General features: G+C 45.7%; 1 protein-coding gene across 15 annotated transcripts in view; it reads right to left on the bottom strand.

Annotated features, from left to right (window-relative positions):
- The window catches only part of Unc-115a (actin binding LIM protein Uncoordinated 115a), a 44,015-nt gene extending 26,081 nt beyond the window's left edge, over positions 1 to 17,934 (bottom strand). For 10 of the 15 annotated variants that reach the window (XR_004235590.2, XM_031983435.2, XM_031983428.2 and 7 more), the window contains exon 1: positions 8,099 to 8,542. Coding sequence is in view for 14 of the 15 variants with exons in the window: in XM_031983435.2 (XP_031839295.1) it covers positions 8,099 to 8,189 (91 nt within the window). In the remaining variant the exon portion in view is untranslated. Of the gene's footprint in view, positions 1 to 8,098; positions 8,544 to 17,738 lie in introns of those variants that run through there. The other 5 variants (XM_031983425.2, XM_031983423.2, XM_031983433.2 and 2 more) reach the window with 2 other exon arrangements.
- Between the last annotated feature and the right edge of the window lie 1,728 nt (positions 17,935 to 19,662).

Genomic DNA, 19,662 nt, shown 5'->3' on the forward strand with positions numbered 1-19,662 from the left:
CCCAGTGTATCAGATACCTATCAATTTGTTTAGACGTTACAATCATTTATTTTTTTTATCAACGAGACTTCTCGTTCCGGAAACATAAATCAAGCTTTCTCGGTTTGCCTTGTTAATCCCGTTTAAAACGGTGTACTCAATTGCCGGATCGCGGAGGTGTACCAGAGACTATGACGTTAAGTATGCGGGACGAGATTTCTCGGTATCAGCAGCGTTTCCGGCATCCCTAAGAATAAAATACTGAAATAGAAAAACATTCATCCTGTTCCTCGGGTCGATCGTGTCTTTAGTTTTTCTATCGAATCGCCATTAACTCGGTCGTTACGCTTATTTAGTTTTCCAGTGTTACGTGTTCCTATTTTTCCCATAACGTAACAAATATCTAGCTACAACATATACATATATGTATGATGTGTAAATCGGAGAATCGGGGCAAGGTTACAGTTGCCTTTTGAAATACAGAAACGTAAAGAATATAATGAAACACTCGATTAAATGAAATTGTAATTCAACATAAAGTTCCAAACATGTATTACAAAGAGCGGCAATTTAAAATATAAACAATTCGAACAACGCTGTTACACGTCATCGAAGAAGGTTCGCCAACTTTCATCGATATCTTTGACTCGTCGAAGTCGCTCGTCGGGCAACGATAAGCTGGCAGTGTCAAGCGGCAACTTATGCAAATAAAGTGCGGTCCGACGACGGGCAATTCACAGAAGTTTCGCGCGCGCGGTCGCGGGAACTTTAAAAATACGCGGTGACATCACTCGGCCGAGAGCAGCTCGTACATTTTGACGTCATCCGGCAGTGTCACGTGAGTTAAAACCAGCACCGCGGCTTATTCTCACCGTTCCCGAGGACTTTAATTACCGGTGGGAAATCGATGGACGTTTTCCTCGGCGGTTCGCGTTTTCAACCGCCGAGAAACGCGGGAGGAAAGATATGAAACTGTACGCGGATCGATCGAAAGTCGCTCATTTGCGGTTGCGAATTGAATATTCGTTATCGAGGCAACGTTCCAGCAGGAAAAATGTCGAGTATACGAGTATACGAGTATCCGCGGCATTCAGAGATACGAAATCGCGATTCGAGCGCCGAGAATTTAACGAGAAACGATAACGCCGGCCGTGTACTGTTTGAATTGACCGGGGTCTGTCGTTCGTGAAGAGACACACCCTCGTCTGCGCGTCACTCCTTCAATTTGTGGCTGCTTTCGATCGACTGGATGTGCCGGTCATTAGCAGCCACGATAGCGGCACGATATTCCAAGCTATACGACGATTTCCAGAAACTTAACGGAAACGTAATTCACCTTTTTTCCTTTCGGTTCATAAAGTTTGGAAACCGCTGTTCTAAACCACGAATCGCTTCGAATGTTAGCCTACGTAGATTTTGCCGAATAGTATTTTAAAAGCACGCAACGATTGGTAACGATCATTTTTCTCGTGTTTATTCAGACTATTAACTGCGACGATGATGCTACAAAACAGATCCCCACAGATCAGCTCTCGTATATTCAGCTGTAAAAGTAACAGCGGTATCGTTAACCTCTTTTCCTTTGATGTTCCCTGGAAGGGTTAATACAGTCGATAGTGCATGTAAAGGGCGGAGTTCTGCGTTGTTCTATACATGTACATTATATACAGCTACACGTGCTTTATTTATGCTTTTATTTTTATTTTCGAAGCTATAATATTATAACGCTATAATACCGTAACGTTACTAATGACAATTTGATCTCTCTGCTCCATTACCGTAGTCTTATTCTAATTTCATTCAATTCGAAACGCCAATATAGCTGACAGTTGAAGCGCGCGATGAGAAGCCTCTACAAGGAGTCCCAACGAGATTTATATTCTAATTGACCCGTGTACGTCCGAGTCCTCGTCAAGTCTGAACATCACTATGATGAATGACGATTGTAGTACGCGTTTGTGGCGCTATTCAGGGATGCAGAATTTGCGTACGGTGTTTGTTATTCTTCTGGCGTATTATAGCGAGAACGCGTTCCCGTGAATGGATCCGCTATTGTACACACTGCGCGTGTATACAATCGCTGGAACTACGACAGAATAGCGCGGCGAGGAGTCTTTCAGTGCTCGTAACTAGTCCGCGGATTTTCTCCGTTCGCCGGCTACACGGCTAGTAGACGAAGAAGATCCGTGCAGTCGTTACACCGTGCATCGCATATTTTCTCAATTACCGCCGCGTTCTCCCGTTACAAAGCGGCGTTTGTGTCCCGAAGCCTTGTAAAGTGGAACTTTATATTTTTCAACACGTTCGCACGCGGAGCACTTATCTCTTCAGAAGCGTACACCGTCGATTAAGTTTGTACACGACAGCATCGTGTTTGCGGCCGTCGATCGTGCCTGATATTCACGCGAAATTTTTCTTCGAAATTAACTTTCTCACCGTTCGCCAACTTATCTTGAATAACCTTAATATTTTCAATACTTTAACCTCAATGTTTTCAATCGCTTCCCAAAGAATAGATTCCAATTCCATAGAGGAATTACGAAATTCACACTTGCGAAAAGATACGCGAAAGGGTTGAGAAAGATCCGAAACCGAAAAATGGGTATCAACGGGTCAATAGACCAATCAACGGTGGTGCATAATGATTCGAGCATCATCGACGAGGCTCGTGTAGATACCATCGAAGAACAATGACGGCAGCACAGCTAGCGTTTCGCAATCGCGGAACACGCGAGCTATTTCCACACGCTTCAAATAATCCCGGTGAAATTCCCGGCCCCGAATTCACCGTAGTAACCGCGCGCAAACCGGTACGAGCCACCGTGGGAGGCGCTCCGAATTTTTAATGAGAGATGATAACGCGGGAACGTCGACAGCTGGACAATCCGGTAATCTGAAACACCTACGAGGCCATTCACGACTGAAATTTTTATTTCTTCACGGCAACGCATCCGCTCGAACTGCCATTTTAAGATATTCCTAGTGAGTTGAACGGCGATAGAATATTCGCCAGTTATTTTAGAGAATGCTCAACGAATAAAAGTGCAATCTATAAATCAATGATATACTTTGGCAGATATTTTCTTGCATAAGACCTCCTCGACATATTCGTTATTAAGCTAAAAGTTTTATCTCCCGTAAAATACCGAAATACCTGGCGTTACGGGTAATTCTTCTACTCCAATTGTACAAAAGGACTGCAATTGCGATGCAAGGGTCAAGATCGGACTCAATTACAAACGAACTTATGTCCGAATATTTGTCAGGAGAGTTTCAGGCCGCAGCAGTAACGACGTCGAAGGAGAAAAAACGAATGTTGCGTCACTGGTGCTCACCCACACGCGATTTGTCCTACATCCACCGGTACCCCCGACCCGAAGCGTGTTAACATGATTCATAAGTCCGTCTAAATGGGATGTCGCGAAACGGTGTTTCCAGGTTACCTAAAATTCCCTCTGAAATTCCTTGTTATTAATTCCCCGGTTCAACGGACCGATGACCCGCCGCCATTTGCATCGCTTATTAACCGTACGAACCGCGTCTACTTTGTTTCACTCGTTCCGCGCAATCGCCTCCGTTTACGCGTTTCGCAGCCGCGAAATCCTGCGGAGGATTGCTTCGATGTAAAAATTCCTTTATCCTTCTCCGCAAGGACCTACGCACGATTTCCAACACATTTCACGCATTTTCTTCCTGTTTTATTATTGAAAGTATAGAATTTCTGGGGCTTGGAACCTGCGCGAAGCCTCCGTTTTATAGTCCCTCCAATTAGCAATACCGTGCTATTCAAAAGAATATTCGAAGAAACAAGAATTTGGCAATAAATGTTCGGTTGCTAATCTTCCCAGATCTCGAGGAAGTGTTCTATTGCTTCGGAGATCGGCGTAAAGATCCAATTTTCACCAACGAAGAATTGTGTCACGGATTACGCAGGAAGCTGCGTTTAACGCGGCTATCACCGTTCCTCGATAGACACTTGAATTCCATCTTCTGGACCTTGACTAATATGCAACCTAAAATTCGTAAGAAATCCGAGCCGTATCGCAGCTTTACGACGCACGGTCGGAAATTCATTTGAATACCGTAACAGAATTCAAATTCCACGGGCTCGCGCGGTCCCAGCGGCGGAAGCTCGGAAAGGAAAACCGTTGAAAACAGTCCGCATTCCGCCGTTCCGTAAAAACGAACCGGTTTGCCGGTGTCGCTGCCGCCGCGACAACGATCCATCATCGAACGGCCCGTTCCACATAGCGTTCCTCTCCGCTTCGGTATGTTAATATGATTCGTAAGTGGTCTAAATAGGATGTCGCAAAGTGGGGTCAAACGCGACGACCCTTGAGTGGCCCGGCTCTTTCTCCCAGATGCACCGTGGGTCAGAGAATCGAGGGACGATTGAATATGTACGATGCACGTTCACCAAATTGCTAATTGCTGTGCATCGTCTTCGTATTTTCTACGACGTATCGTTCAAAACGGCAATGACGCTCGTTTAATTATCTTAATTAACGGCTGATTCTTCTTGGAGCCCTTATAGGTTTGCTATCGTTGCGAAGGAAAGCAGATCAACTTGTAACGCTAACTGATAATGATAAATAGAGGAGTGGACGAGAAATGGAATTTCTAAATATAACGAGTAACAATAAACAGAGGATTTACGGTGACAGTGTGTGAAAATAATAAATAAAAGATTCGTGAACATAGCGATCGATAGCAAGAAGTAAAGGACTTGTACCGACAGTGATCGATAACGACAAGAAAGGAACATATAAATGGAACGACGCAAGAATCTCAAGAATGCCGCATTAGAATAAGGAAATTTAAATTTGGATCGAAACGGATCCAGAGTCCGCCATTAGGTCGGTCGGATAGTTCGCCATCCGAGCGTTTAAGTCACGGTTCGCGGAACGTCTACGAAATACTTGGGGCCAAGAGTAAATATTCGATAAGAACCATTAACAGGATTAACACCAGAACGCGAATCGACTGGCGAATAACACAACCGAGGTACATCTCGCAAATAAACGTCTTTTTATCGAGCTGGTGACGATAACGCTATCGCAAAATATCCTACTGGTTACCTAAATATCTGGACCCGAGGCAGACATCTTATCGCTCGTTCCTAATCGCTACGACAATAACCGTTTCAATAAAGTCGTATAGAAAGAAAGAAAATTCAAAGTGAAACGATTCGATTATGCGTTAAAATCAAACAGTAGAAGGTATGGATTTGTTATGTACACAACAAGTTCCACGTTTCGTTTCACGGGAAATCGACTTCGAGGATATTCCTTTAAAATCGATTTTAGTTCAGGGTTCACGAATCGTGGACAAGTTTCTACTAAATAAAAACTGACCGAGTTTCTAGCTGCCCGACGTTATCAACGGTATAGTCTGTTAATAGCTCGTTCCGCGCTTATCAGCATTTTTGCAAGCGACATCCCAGCGGTATCTACGGTATACCATAAGAAAAGTATAACAAATGGACTATTACACAACGATAACGACCGTTCCGCGCCGCCTTCTTCGTTGCCCGCTACGGACTCGACATTGCGGAAGCGTTTCCGCGAAAAATAAATATACGACATAAGGTGGGTTAGCTTCGATAAGACAGGGTTAGCGCGTGAAAAAATCGACTTTTAAGTTGTTTTTCAAGTCATAGAAAATGATTTCGACGAGTGCTGATTCAACGGTCAACATTTCTTTTCGAAAAGTTCTTTTCGCACGTTAGCTCCATTTACCGAAGCGCTTCGCACATGCCTGTAGGAAGTAACCGAGTTCTCGTGTAATTAATTTTTGCGCAATCGGGGCCCGCCCGACACGGCATAATCGGTCGTTGCGTATGCAACAGGATGCAACGGGGCTTTCGTCTGTAATTAACTGCATTACATTCGCGTTACAACTATTTAATAATGTATCGAGCATCGCGAACGGTAGCCCACGGGAAACGAATGAAGAATTGAATTACAAAGTGACTCGCGTACACCGTGTAACTTGAGCAAACCCCCTCGATCGTTCGAGGAGTCGGTCGCCGATTAGCGAAACACAGCGAAAAACAAGCGTTCATTATCGATCTAATGGCTCGTTAATCGATTACGTTCCTAACACTGTCGAATAAACAACCGCGTTCAGCTGATATTGGTTTATAATTATCGAGAAACTCTCGCCACGCAGGAATTCCGAGAGTTTATTTGCTCTTTCAAGTGAAAAACGTTGGAGAAATCGGTTTTTCTTGTTGTGATGCAATGTATCGAAAGATCTGAAAGAATTTGAAAGGGATAGTTTTCATAACACGCCATTATTATTTGAAAGCACGAACAACACCTTGAAATTTTAACAAGGAATCTTCGTTTTCCGAAACCTCCTAGCTTTCAATGTTGAATAATTAAAAATCTGTTCGCTTCCAGTGATCGTAGAGTGTGCGAAACGTGGCCCACACAATTGACGAAGAGAATATAAAATAGTTTTGTAAAGCACACACGTACGAGAATAGTCGGGAGATAATACTGCACTATGGGCTAGCCTCGGAGCCGCGAGGCTAAGCAAATCCGCAATTTATTTCCCGGCGATCCGACGATAACAGAACTGCCGAGTGGCTTTTCACCGACTGCTAATCGTCCGGCTTCAGGATTCATCGATCGTGACGCGTCGACGGTCACGTCCGTTTGCTAGGCTCGTCACGAGAATTGGAAAATCGTGACGGACTCGGCTCGAGGAAATAATAAAAAGTAACATCGATTAGCTTTTTATATTTACGTCGATGCATGTTCCACCACTTGAAAAAATATCTGAATAAATAACAAGACATCACGTGATTTTAAGCCCAACTAATCTTACATTTTGAACATACAAGCTGAAAAGATAAACCCTCTCCCGTTAGGTGCAATGTGCTCCAACGCATAGCACGTAACGAGGGAATGCGTTTGATAAATGTTTTGCAAATTATTTACAAGTTATTTTGTCAGGGAAAAGATGATTGGGCAACCATCCACCTCGTTAAAAGCTACACATCGAATCCATCAGCGTTGCACTTAACGAGGGAATTGTGTAACGTGGAATTTCCAAGGCAAATCGTTCAGAGGTTCCTCAATAAAGCAACCTGTCTTTGGTAATCGTCTTATCTAATCGTCCGTTCGCTATCAGACACGGTCTGCCGTTGCCGATTTAAAATTCGTCGCATTTCTTTCACTTCTAAAAGTACAATCGCATTATCGTCGAATAACGGGTGATGTCATGCGGCGACGATTGGAGTGCGTTACGTGTGTTTTCACGATACCGATACACTTTATTGTCGCGAACCACGGGCCCCAGCTCTACTTTCGCGCGGCGATAGTTCCGCTTAACTGTAATCAGCGGGAACGATGGAAAAATCGCGCGATATAGAGAACTACTGTTGCACGAGCAAGTGCAGTTGTTATTCAATCTCTGGTTCGCCGTTGAGGTAACAGTTACACTCCCAAAAAGTTCAAGTAATCACCTCTAGAAAAGAAAAATTCATTCCAACACGGACGAACGACTGAAATTTACTCCAATTCGTTTCAAGTCTGTCGAATCGAGCGGAATTCGTTAGATTAAACCGTGTACAGTCGCATGAACCCGTGAACAGTGCCAGGTCACTGAACAGAGGACTCGAAGAAACCCTCGCCTGTCTCACCAACTAGAGCACAATTCGAAAGAAACACAAGGTGGCCCACTTAATCGTCCGAAAAGCCTCCAACCGTCTCGAAGGTGCTTCGAACCGTCAACTTCGAGAAGACATTTAATATAGAACCCGACGAGAAAGGCCCATATAGAAAGAAGCGTTCAAAGTGTCCTTGCTTCTCAGTTACGCGTGACTCACAATCACCGATGGAACAACTCTTACTCGAAACTAATGTACACCGATTAATCCCTCCTCCCTTGATTAGAATCGTGGTTCGATCGCGCAACACCCGACCATAATCGAGAACACGTCGCATACGAGCGCACTCTTCCGTTCTCGTAAAATATCAGAAAAAACTTGGCTGACGGATCCCCGGCCACCTTTCCCCGGGACAATTAAGAGCTGTAGCACGGTATAAAAAAAGAGGAAAAAGAGGAAAAAGAGGAAAAAGCGTCGAGATCGATCGAGAGCTCTCCTTACCCTTCTTCACCGTTTTCTGCTTGAGTTCCTGGTCCCTCTTGACCCCGTTACTTTCACTCGCTATAAAACTCTCGCTCGTCTTCGACTTCATTGTCCCCGTTTGGTCGCCGTCGCGTGATTGCGTAACAATCCGACGGGACTACACCTCTTGCCTGTCTCTTCCGCGATAAGATAACGGGTTTATTATCTATCTCGTTGCCGATGACTGGTGAAATTCGACGATCGACGCTCTCCTTTTCTTTTTGTTTTCCTTTTTCGCTAGAGGCGGACACGCTTCGGTTTCGGAGCACGAGCTGAACCGGCCGCGCGAAATGCTTCTGTCGGGGCACCGGGCACGCACGATATCATCGGCACGACCGCCGATCGCAGACTGACCGCCGACCCACCAATCGGGACCGATGGCGCGCGCGGAGATTCCTGCGTCGGGCTTCGATTGTCAGCGGCGTGGCTGACGTTTACTTTTCACGGCCGTCCCCGCGGCTACCACGACTGCGTGCCCCGTGCGCGATCCGTGCGCGATCCGTGCGCGATCCGTGCGCGATCCTTGCGCGATGGATCTGTGACAGTGGCTGTTAATGGGGCACCATTAATTCATTGTTCAAAGGGAATTTCTCCGAGCCTATCCCGGTGTTAGTTTCGACTTGATATTTAACACGTTGGCCACCGTGTCGTATCAATTTCGACGATACGATCTTTTTCTGGACTTGAAAATCAGCTTCTAATTCATCGAAAGAGAGTTTCGATTAGAGCTGATTCAGTAGCCAATGTACTTATAAAATTCTGATGATTAACTGTTTGGTTTTTCTATATCTGAGATTAGAGATTATCAATATTTCGGGCTAATCGCGGGGTTGACCAGAATTCGTACACGACTGGGTTTTGGCGAGACGGATCGATCTAAATAAGGGTGACGATGTTAGATTGTTTGAGTCAGGAGGCAAAAAAGCCTCTGACCGCACCCTTTCTCTTGCGCAATGTTGTGTAAACAGAGTTTCGGCGCAATCGATTTATCCGTGACAGCTTGTGCAAAGAAAGAAACAAAATTAACACGTTGATTCACGCGCGAACCATCTTCTCGACTCGATCTGTCGCAAGTAGTTTACTGCAGGAAGACGTATTTCATCTTCCTCGCAAACCTATGTTTATCCCCGAAGTGAAAAATATACGATAAATAAATCTTATTTCACTGCGATGGCAACTGAACGTCAACGGTACTTCAATATCAACGTAACGAGTAAGTTCTCGCGTAATGGTAATAAAACGATTGCTCCCTCTGCTCCGAAGTTGAACTGCTTTGCGGTCATTACGGATTCAGAAAGTGATCGGAGCCGATCAATTCCTCCGGACCAACGGTGCAAAATGATTTTTCCGGTGACTTGCACGATCTTAGTGATTCCCATTGTTCGCCGGTACAATGTCTCTACTCAGTCGCTCCCGAGAATATTGTCCTACACCGACATGAATCACTGAGAGCCATTGTACCTACGAAGCAGGTACACCAGCTATCCACCTGAACGAGCCAGAGTATAATACACCGAGACGTACTACGGTGTAGTACGAGACCGATCGTGGAAAAAAATCGGAAAGGCCGCGTATAATGTTTCTAGCTCGATCGCTTTCTGGCCTGGAGCACGCGAGACCGAATTTTTCGTATCCTCGCCCCCGCAGAGTTGCGTAAATAAAGTCTTTGATTCCAAGGTATTTTCTCGGCGGCGTCTATACGCTCCTGTAACGCATACCAGCACTATCTGAAAGAAGATAAGGCCTGCACGGTGTAGGGTTCCCTTCTCGATGCACACCGATCTCGTAACTGTAACTAGCGGACCGCGGCGGCCGGCCGGCCGTGTTCACTGTTTACCTTTTCCTTCTACGAATTCGGACAACAGTTGTCGACAGCTCCACGGATTTACAGGATGAGTCTTGTCAACTCGACACTCTGTTTTTCGGCATTTTATACATTCGTACGGTGTATCATAGCTACAAATGGATCGGACAAGGCGGTTCGAGGAGCTTTTAGTCGTCGAAGAACTGAAAGGTAGCAAGAAACAAGTTCGACCGATATTTTTATCGAAAGCTGAGTTAAGGGTAGGAACATAGGGAAACGCGTGTTAATTTTAAATGACGAAGCGAACGGTGGAACGAAACTGTAGCAAAAGAGATATAGCTAAGCTTTGATCCAAGTCATCTACACAACTGTCAAATGTTCCAAGAAAAGTCTGAATTTCCAAGTTAGCGGATCTGCCCGACGAAAAGTTTCCTTGGTCAAAGTACTTGGCCAATTCCCAGTTAGCTACCTCCAACCGCTCATTCTTTTCTCTTCGATTCATTGTTCGTTTTCGCAAGGCAATTCGTTTCTCTTATTGTTCGGTGGACATCCTGTGAACCGCGTCCGCGGAAACACTGTCATCGCGATACCGTTCTTACGTAAAGACCACCGAGTACACGTAAAGTGATAGGCAAAGCCAAACTTTCCGCATCAGCCAGGGAATTCCTTTCATGTTAACTACATAGCTAACGGTTCGGAAGTTCAGCGTCTGCGATCCTGGATCGGTCCCAGTACACTGTCTAATACCGCGTGCGCTCGCCAAGGCGAACTTCTGTCGGTTCGACCGAAATTTATGCGACCTTTCCAAGATGTTGGTCCTCGACCCGTCTCCTTGACTCCGCGGAATTTCAATTTGCTCTCGCACGTGTACACTAGCTTACACAAGTATTCGATGAAATCGTATTAAAATGTTTCGTTACAACACAGTGCGGCGACATTTAATCCGTATTCTACAATGCAATTTATATTCAGAACCTTCATCGAACAGAGCTAAATTATACGTAAAAACATCACGAATACCAGAAAAATAAGAAAACCGCGAATCAATCTTTCGAACTTTGAACAATTCAATTATTCGTCTTCAACTTTCCATTCTAGACAGACAAGTTTGATGTCACTAACGGGGAGACGTTGGTTCTCCAAGATTAATATCGTCGAAACTATTGAAAAACTATATCAAAGTATTCCACTTGAAGAATTGCTTTACTTTCACGCATGTCGAGCAACGCAGACTTGTTCGCACACTTGTAAACGGCAGCGTGCGTGTCTCGGCGATCATGGACGGTACCGAGAAACCGTGAATGGAGGATCCGCGAGCGTAACAACGATCCACGATCCTCCCACTACGCATTAATTAGCAGATAGCAAATTATAGCGGGCTGCAGAGAGTCAACTGTCCCTGTAATTACTTTGACCAGACGATTTCGATCGGCCTCCTCGAGGACCTCGGCGAGTGTGTTTTCGTGTACCCCGCTATCTATCTCATTCAATTACTTCACTTTGTCTTCGGTCTCGGACATTGCGACCGTTACCGAGGAGATAATTAGCGTTACGCGCGAGGTGTGTTACCGAAAGGGCAAGAGGTGGGTGGGGGATATTCAAAGGAGACGGTAGGAGGAACGGATCGGATGAACGCGATGCAACATCTACGGCCGCACGAAAATAACCTGGAGGGATATCGTGCAACTAAATATACCTGATTGGAAACAGCTTGCGTTTCATTCGACGCGCCTTCTAATACGACCGGCTAATAAGTTTCTTCGCCGCATGCGATCGCGACCGATCCGAATCTACTAACTCCATTCATTCAATTCGCTTCCAAGTTTACTGCATAGATCGTCCGATCGTTGACTCCAGTACACAAGTTTATCAATCTTATCCGTTTCGCTTTAATTCGCTCAAGTTAATCGTGTTGGCAAATGAACGGTTCGTATCGCTCTGCACGTTAAAATCAATATACTTCGTTATCGGAGATGGAATTACTGTACATCTCGACATTTTTTGGACACCGTGACGGCCGTGATGAGTATTGTGTTAACGTTTCTGCGAGCGTATTTAATAGCGTATCGGTTTAATGCGTATAGTCGAACAGTTTTCTATCGGGTAACGCGTTTACCCGTTTATAACTGTTTATATCTTCATTAGTTGTTTGAATCTCGATGTATCTCTTTAACGCGATCCGAAGTGAAAATCGCTTAAAACTTCGACAAAAGAAATTCATAATAAAATTGTGAAACAAACTCAATATCTGGTTAAACAGGACTTTATACAAGTTTGCGGCAGTTAGTGGCAGTTTCCACGAAACTTTTCACTTTTCCCTTTTCATCGAGTTCCACGCGGATCAGATGAAATCCAATTTAACCGGACTCTGTCACGCTATTTTCGAGGAGTGTCTACGCGATTCATTCGGTCGTGATCGATCAGCGCCGAATCAGGAATGCGTGACGCCCGCAATATCGTGCGTCGAATCAGAGAAACGCGAAACGGCACGGCCGAAATAAAAGGATTAACACGATGCGCGCCGATCGTGAATACCTGCGTGACCGAGTCACGTACCCGATCCACGACAGACGGGTTTCTTGCCCGAGTCGCGGTCTGTCTTGTTATCGAACAGCCGCTCCGAAGGCCTGGGGTCACCCTGCTTCCACTTCGCAATTGGACGATACTTTATCTTCTAGCGTTACGACGGTGTGTTTACCCAATTATTCGTTGCCAAAGCTTTACGTCGATTTCCATTGATGCCATTACACGAATACGTATCGGAATTTCTAATATCTAATTTCTAATTTAACGCTTAATTCAAATATTTCCAAGCGCCGGACGATTATCTTGATTATAGATTATTATATCGGTTGTACCTTCAGGCCGATGGAACGATACATTCGGGCTCCTACGTCACACGAGCATTTATGTACCTTAGTGACGAACATGTAGTCTGTCCAACGAAGGCAGTAGACGTAAACACGCATGGTTCTCTGTCGCAGTTAAATTGGCTATTGCACATTTTTCCTTGCGTTTACTGCCTAGTCGCGTCGAGCAAACAATAGCTCGGTTGCTGTTTATACGAAACGAAGGCAATTCTGTTCAACGTGGAGGCTACAGTGCTTAGCATTTAGCGCAAAGCCACCATAAGACAACGAAAAAGCATGCTTTGTCCAAGGGTTCGCGGCGCTCGCCCCGCCTTTCTTTACCGTCTCGCCGGACGGCGAAGACGATGATTGCATAAGACGTCAATCCGTTTAGCTGTTGCGGTGTCCGATGACCGCAATCCTTCCGGCGCTCTCATTTTGTCGCTTTCAACTTGTCCCGCTGATAAGCGCGTTTGCCGGTTCAGAGTGTTTGCGAAGAAGCACGGGGAGGAAGAAGCTTTCCGCGAGACTTATTTCCTATGTTCGCTTCCCTTTTTCCGTTCGCTCGCACGCCCGCCGCGAGGTGGACATAATTGATGGAAGTTAATTGGACGCGTAGTTAGCTCCACTGCTCTACTCTGAATTGAAGTACCCTTGGGACTTCTGGTTTTTGCTTGCACCGGAGACTCGAGATTTCTTCTGGTCTTTAATCATTAATTAATTCATTAATTCCCTTTCCGGTGGTTCGAGCACCTAACCAAGACCTGTTTCAATCCTTAAACTGATGGTGTCGAAGCTTCGACCTAGGTCTTCGAATGCCTAAGTTGCTCTCTAAATGCATTCGGAATTGATCTGTCTTATTCGAGTTATCTGCGTAGGATAGGATAGTTCGAGAGGAGGAGACTTCGAGAAGAAGGTTCGATAGACGTGGGGAAATTAACGAGTATGAGTCTGAAAGGATACCACTGCGCAGTCGTCAAGAATATCCACCTTGGTAGGATTAAAGTCTACGTCATTGTTTACCAGGGATGTTTGACTGCGTAGAAAGCTATCAGTTCGAGATTAGCCTCGAGGTTCTTTAAATTTAGCGCACAGCCACTCTCCATTGGGACAGAAGACATTTTTTCCATACGGAAGGTCGCATGTGCACATCCCGAGTAACTAATTTTGGTACAGGAAATCCGCTGAGAATCTGATACAACGAAACGCAGAGGAATTCATAGTCGCGTGTAACTGTATCTGCTTATCAGATAATAAACACTGTTCCCCCGCATTTTACGGGTTATGTAACCAAAGAGTTACGTTACATTCACTCCGGAGACTTCCTTGCAGGACCTCCACCTACCAGTAACCCGAATACACTAGGTAGGTGAAATATCGATTCGCGGATAGTCTGGCGAAAGGACACTGGATTCGTGTCCGTGCCCGTGTCCTTTGTACTTGGACAGGGGGATCCTTTATAATCCTCCCTTCGTGGCTTCGAAACTTCCGCTCCAAGCTTCCACAATATTACCCTGAATATACGCGAATATTCCTCCTTTCTAAATTACACCATTGATGTCGTTGCCAGCAAACGACTGAGCGTAACAAATCTAGCGAAGGTTCACGATAAAATCCTCCTTGTAAAAATCTCAATTTCCAAGATGAACTTTCAAAGAAAACTACTGCAATGTTTACTATAATAAATATGATTGAAAATGAAGGTTCTCGAAATAGAATATTATTTGACGTTTTTAAAAGTTTTTCACGTGGAAACGAAAGAAATGCGACTCACCCAGAGCCGGCGACTAACTACTAATTGGCACAAGATTTCCAGTCGGAGTTTCGTCTCGTCGTTAACGAGCGCCAGAAAGGCTGCGACGGTCCCGGTGCATTTCGCTGCACGAGATTTTCCCTTCCGGCTAGCGGCGCAGCGTGAATCGAACGCGAAGAGGAGGGGTTTGGTATCGATCTGCAGCGGTTGCAGTTTCGCTGAAAAGCGGCAACGGAGTAAACGACACTCGGAGGGTGAGACCCTTGTACCAAATGTATGTCAATATACAAGGGACGCAAAACAGAAAATCAATAGCATTCGTCAATGGTTGCATTATTTAGAGGGCAGACGGCAGTCCACCCTCGACGCGCGAAATAATACACCGCGATTCCAAGAAGTCCCCATGCTGCCGCAATGGTGGCTCGCGTTCCACTTTCGCGTTCAGGTCCGATCGACCTCTGACGGAGCAAAATCATTACGCGTGCGTACAAAAATTAAAGAAGAAAATGGAACTGATGGTTCTACGATCACCTGCGGAAGTTGCAGAAAAATCCATGCATGTATTTCTTAATTAATCTACCGAAAGCGAAACTGTTTATTCGATATACATGAACAGTTTGCTTCACTAGCGAAAAATATGATAAAGTTCGGGATGTTTTCTGGTTTCATACGAGTGTTTTTTTTTCGAGTCTAAGATAGGCTCTGGAAACCCTCTTTCTCATCGTTTCACCTTTACACCCCTCAACAGTGGTTCTCAAAGCATGGGCGGATCGAGTGTTCCAAATGTTTAAAACTTATTAGTTTATAAGTAATATACAAATCGTATCGTACCGGATACGATGAAATACTGCGATAAAATAAAGTAAGAATACGCAAAGCTACTCCATTTTCTTTCTGCACGGTGTCTATAAAAGCGCAAACGGGTACTCTACGATTACTCTCGAAATCGTGGGGCGCACCACATCGCGAAATTCGAGTGTATAAATACCAACCGCAATTTCCTGCGATACAGATAACACCACGATTACACTCGAGCGAAGTCAATATCTAAAGCCAATAGGCGCGTACGGCATCGCGGCGTACAGGGGGAAATGCGGGGCAGTTCATTAAACGTATCACCGTGTTTGCGTACTCCCTTACATAGTTGATATTAATCATATTTCAAGTTACGAGTAATCGTACAAGATTCGCGTAGAACGCGATAGAGTCTGTTCAGAAAAAATAATACGCGAAGTCGTTAGGTGGCAGAAGAATGCTTTCGTGAATCCGGGATCCTCGTAAGTTGATCGTCGTCGTCGTTTCTTTTTTACAAAAAATTGTGAATAATAACAATTGCGGATGGAACATTTAAAGCAGATTTATCTCGAACTTTCCATCTATGAATTTTCGGAAAATTGTTCCTCCGGCACGGCTGGTCAGGATCGGGGCACCGTGCTCGAGGTACCTAACGGATAAGGCGGCCCTGGGTAGGATAATCTTCGTCGCAGGATGCAGCGCTCGGTTCGTCGCGCATTACGTCGCTGCACCTCGCAACGCTGCGTGCGTATTGAAGCGCGCGCACGACGCATCGTGCAAGGCACGGTGGTTGCGTGGGTAGAACGCATAATTGCGCGAGCAAATTTACGAGCGTTGCGTCCTCGGATACCGTCCTGCGACCGCTGCTGCACACAACGGACGCGTCCAGCCCTTGTCGATATTTCAACAGATTAGAACGTCTCCGCCGTTTCATCGGGGAGTCCTCGATTCGCTCGTCGGTTTGCTCGTTTGCGCGTCGATTCTTGAAATTACAGGTAACGCTGTTCAATTCGTGGAATTCGGGGGTAGTCGAACAAAAACCAGCAGAGGACTCTGAGCCTCCATGGAACCTTTTCATCGATTGGGAGCCGTTTCACGCTTGTCGTGAATCACATTGTCTTTGCTAAATTAGTCGATCTATACAAGGAACAGTCTAAGCAAGATAAAAAGCACATTTCCATTCTGGGAGTAGCGAGCCCTATGGCCACCCCCGAACCCCTGGAGCTCGCTAAATTGGTTCGAACGAAAGAAAAGGTCAGGTCCCAGGTCCCAAAGCAATCGGATGCGCGGTACGAGGCAAATGCCATTTTATTGCCATTCGTAGAAATTGCCGAGACAAAATCAGGTTAAAAAGCAGAGGGTTGCGATTAATAGAATAGAAACTAAAAGTGAGTCAAGGAGGCCACAGGGCCCGCGGGGTGGGAGTAGGAAGCTCTCGTGACCAACCGAGCGACACCGCCGTAACCTGGAACGTCTGCCCGAAATGGTAGAGAATCTATCCGGATGCTAGCCACGCGGCATTACGCAACAGCACGACACGTTGAAAAAGCCGAGAGAAGCACGACGATACGCGGATGCACTTTACGTTCGAATCGATGTAACATGCCACGGAAGCGCCGGGACGAGCGAGGGGGGGACACGGGCGACGCTCGGAGACGGAACGAGACGGAACGAGACGGAACGAGACGGAACGAGACGGAACGAGACGTGGGAGGGTTTTTCCGCGGCGGTTTCGTTCGGCGAAGGTGGCAGCCCTAGGTGAGGAGGAGAATCGAGTGCGACGAGCCGTCGCACCGCTCGAGAATGCAGGTCACAAGCTCCTCCGTGGAAGCGCGAAAACAAAACGACGAGAGAGAAACAGCCGGGCGGTATAGGCGTACGGACGGTGTCCGTCCGGCTCACCCTAGGAAACGTCAAACCGATGGATCCGTCTATTTATAGTAGGCACCGAGCGCGAGGTTTAGCGGGCTGTTACGATCGTCGCGGAAAACATTCGGCGTGCTCGTCACGAGGGAACGGGAGACACACGGGGATCCGTGAAAATCGGGCGGAAACCGCGCGCGGCACAGGGGCGTACCCCACGCATACGTGCACATACACGCGCGCGCGACACCGCTCGTATATAACACACTCACGGCATTTCGATTCTTCGCCGAAGATGAGAAAGCACCCGCGGGCCACGCGCGCGCACGCACAGGAACAACGAAGCCCGCGGATAGAGAGAGAACGAGTTGGAGGAGCAGACAGAGAAAGAGAGAGAAAAAGAGAGAGAGAGAGAGAGAGAGAGAGAGAGAGAGAGAGAGAGAGAGAGAGAGAGAGAGAGAGAGAGAGAGAGAGAGAGAGAGAGAGAGAGAGAGAGAGAGAGAGAGAGAAGAGCTAGCCGGCATTCGGCTACTCGGGTTTCCGCCTTTTACTCACCCATCTTTACGGCCGTGCGCCAGCTACCGATGCTTCCCGATCACGGTTCGTCGCGGACGATGAGTTACACGATCATATTACAGCACTGGCCACGAGTTAAAACGGCACGCGCACAGGATTTCACTTAGGAAATCACGGACAACGCAAGAGACCTTCTCACCACCGAACGCTCGACGTCCGACATTGTAGTGGCGAGCGATCGCGGCCGCGCGCACGCGCGGCCCTCGTCTCAATGCCGTACCTAAATTTTCGATCGCCTCGCTTATTCGCTTCGGGATATTTCGGAATAATCATTCGAATCGAGAGTTTTAAGCGCGCGTAAGAGCATGTTTGATGATTTTACAGATTTTTCAGATGTTACACGGGCATTTTTGCGTTGTTTGGTTTGTTTTCTAAACGGAGGTTGGATTTGTGGAAAGTGGCGCCAAGCGGGGGATAGCAACGCGACGGTCCTGGCCATTAGTCGTGAGAGGTGGGAAACGGATTGCTTTGAGTTTCTGTGAATTTGTGAATTAATCACTTCCCAGGCTGTGTAATAGTGTGTTTTCGTTAATTGGCTTCATCCAACTGTAAAAGGGTTCGATAATGGTAGCGAAGGATCTTGGAAAAGTATGCTGACAACCAATTACATTTGAAATTAAGCGGTCATCCCTTGCGACACCGTTCCGAGGCGGTGAGCACTCGTTACACGCTTAATTTACACGTATTGTTCAAACGATATCGCAAGTTTATTATCGCTTACAAGGCGGCGTAAATAATTCATAAGCGCCCCGCATAATATTTGCATTTGCACAAGCGTAATGCGACATTGTTACCGGTTGTTGAATTTCAAATCGTTATGGAAGGTTATAAACGTATCGAGAACAAAAAATGGCGGTACTTTTTAAACGTACATTTACATACACTTCGGTAGCAAAGCGTTCGTTTTCTATCCGGAAACGTACGATTCTTCTTAAAAGTTCTGTAGTTGTATACGCGCAACGGTAGATTGTTCATATAACGAATTTTCTACGAATCTGTTCGTACTCTCATTTGGTAATATCATCGTTCAACAATGGCGCGCTACTTAAAAGTATCCAAACTACACAACTATTGATAACATAGGTTACGAGGTGATGTACCGTTGACAAAACAGACCTTAAGATATAGCGCATTTCCTAGATGACGCTCGGTTCACGTTATTTCGAATTTTCCGATTTAATTTGTAATCGAAAATAATTTCACGTCACGTTTGAAATTTCAGCTACTTGAACTCTGAGGTTCAAAATGACGGCATTCGGTGGAAGAATTCGGTCATCGTTTCAACCGTCTGAGGTTTCAAACTTTAATGCTCGTTCGAGCTAAGGCTAAGGCATAAATCAATGAAAATTCTGTTTAGCTATAAAAAATAGATCGATCCTACTAGAAAGTAACATTCACAGACATAAATCTGTGAAATGTAATTTTTTTCTAAAAATTCAGTAGAGTTCGCTAGTGTGTTCGGTAACGTTTCACGGTGTCGGTACTTCAGAGCCATAGAGAGAACATTTCATTAAGCGAAACGTCCGTATAGAGCATAGCGCGGCAAGTTTGATACTCTTCGGCATCAGATGGCGCCACTGTAGCGTTGAGACCGTCCCGAAAAGGAAACAGTAATAGCAGAGATCACCGTTCTGCAATTACTTTACTAATTGAATACATCCCAGCATTACAAACAATTTCTTCGCTCGTTACAACGAAAATATAACGCGCGTAATATCCTAATTACAGAAAATACCAATATTTCAGCACGCTATCCAACCGCAATCTCGTTTTTGCTGGCTATCACTCTATGAACCACGGCAACCTCCTAACTGTAGTTTTCCCTGTAACATTAATCACGGAAGTTTTTACAGTCGATACGTAAATAGAATGTGTCGGCCGCGACAGGCTCGGAACAGCGTTA

Source organism: Nomia melanderi, chromosome 2, assembly GCF_051020985.1.
Source record: "Nomia melanderi isolate GNS246 chromosome 2, iyNomMela1, whole genome shotgun sequence".
Classification (NCBI taxonomy): domain Eukaryota; kingdom Metazoa; phylum Arthropoda; class Insecta; order Hymenoptera; family Halictidae; genus Nomia; species Nomia melanderi.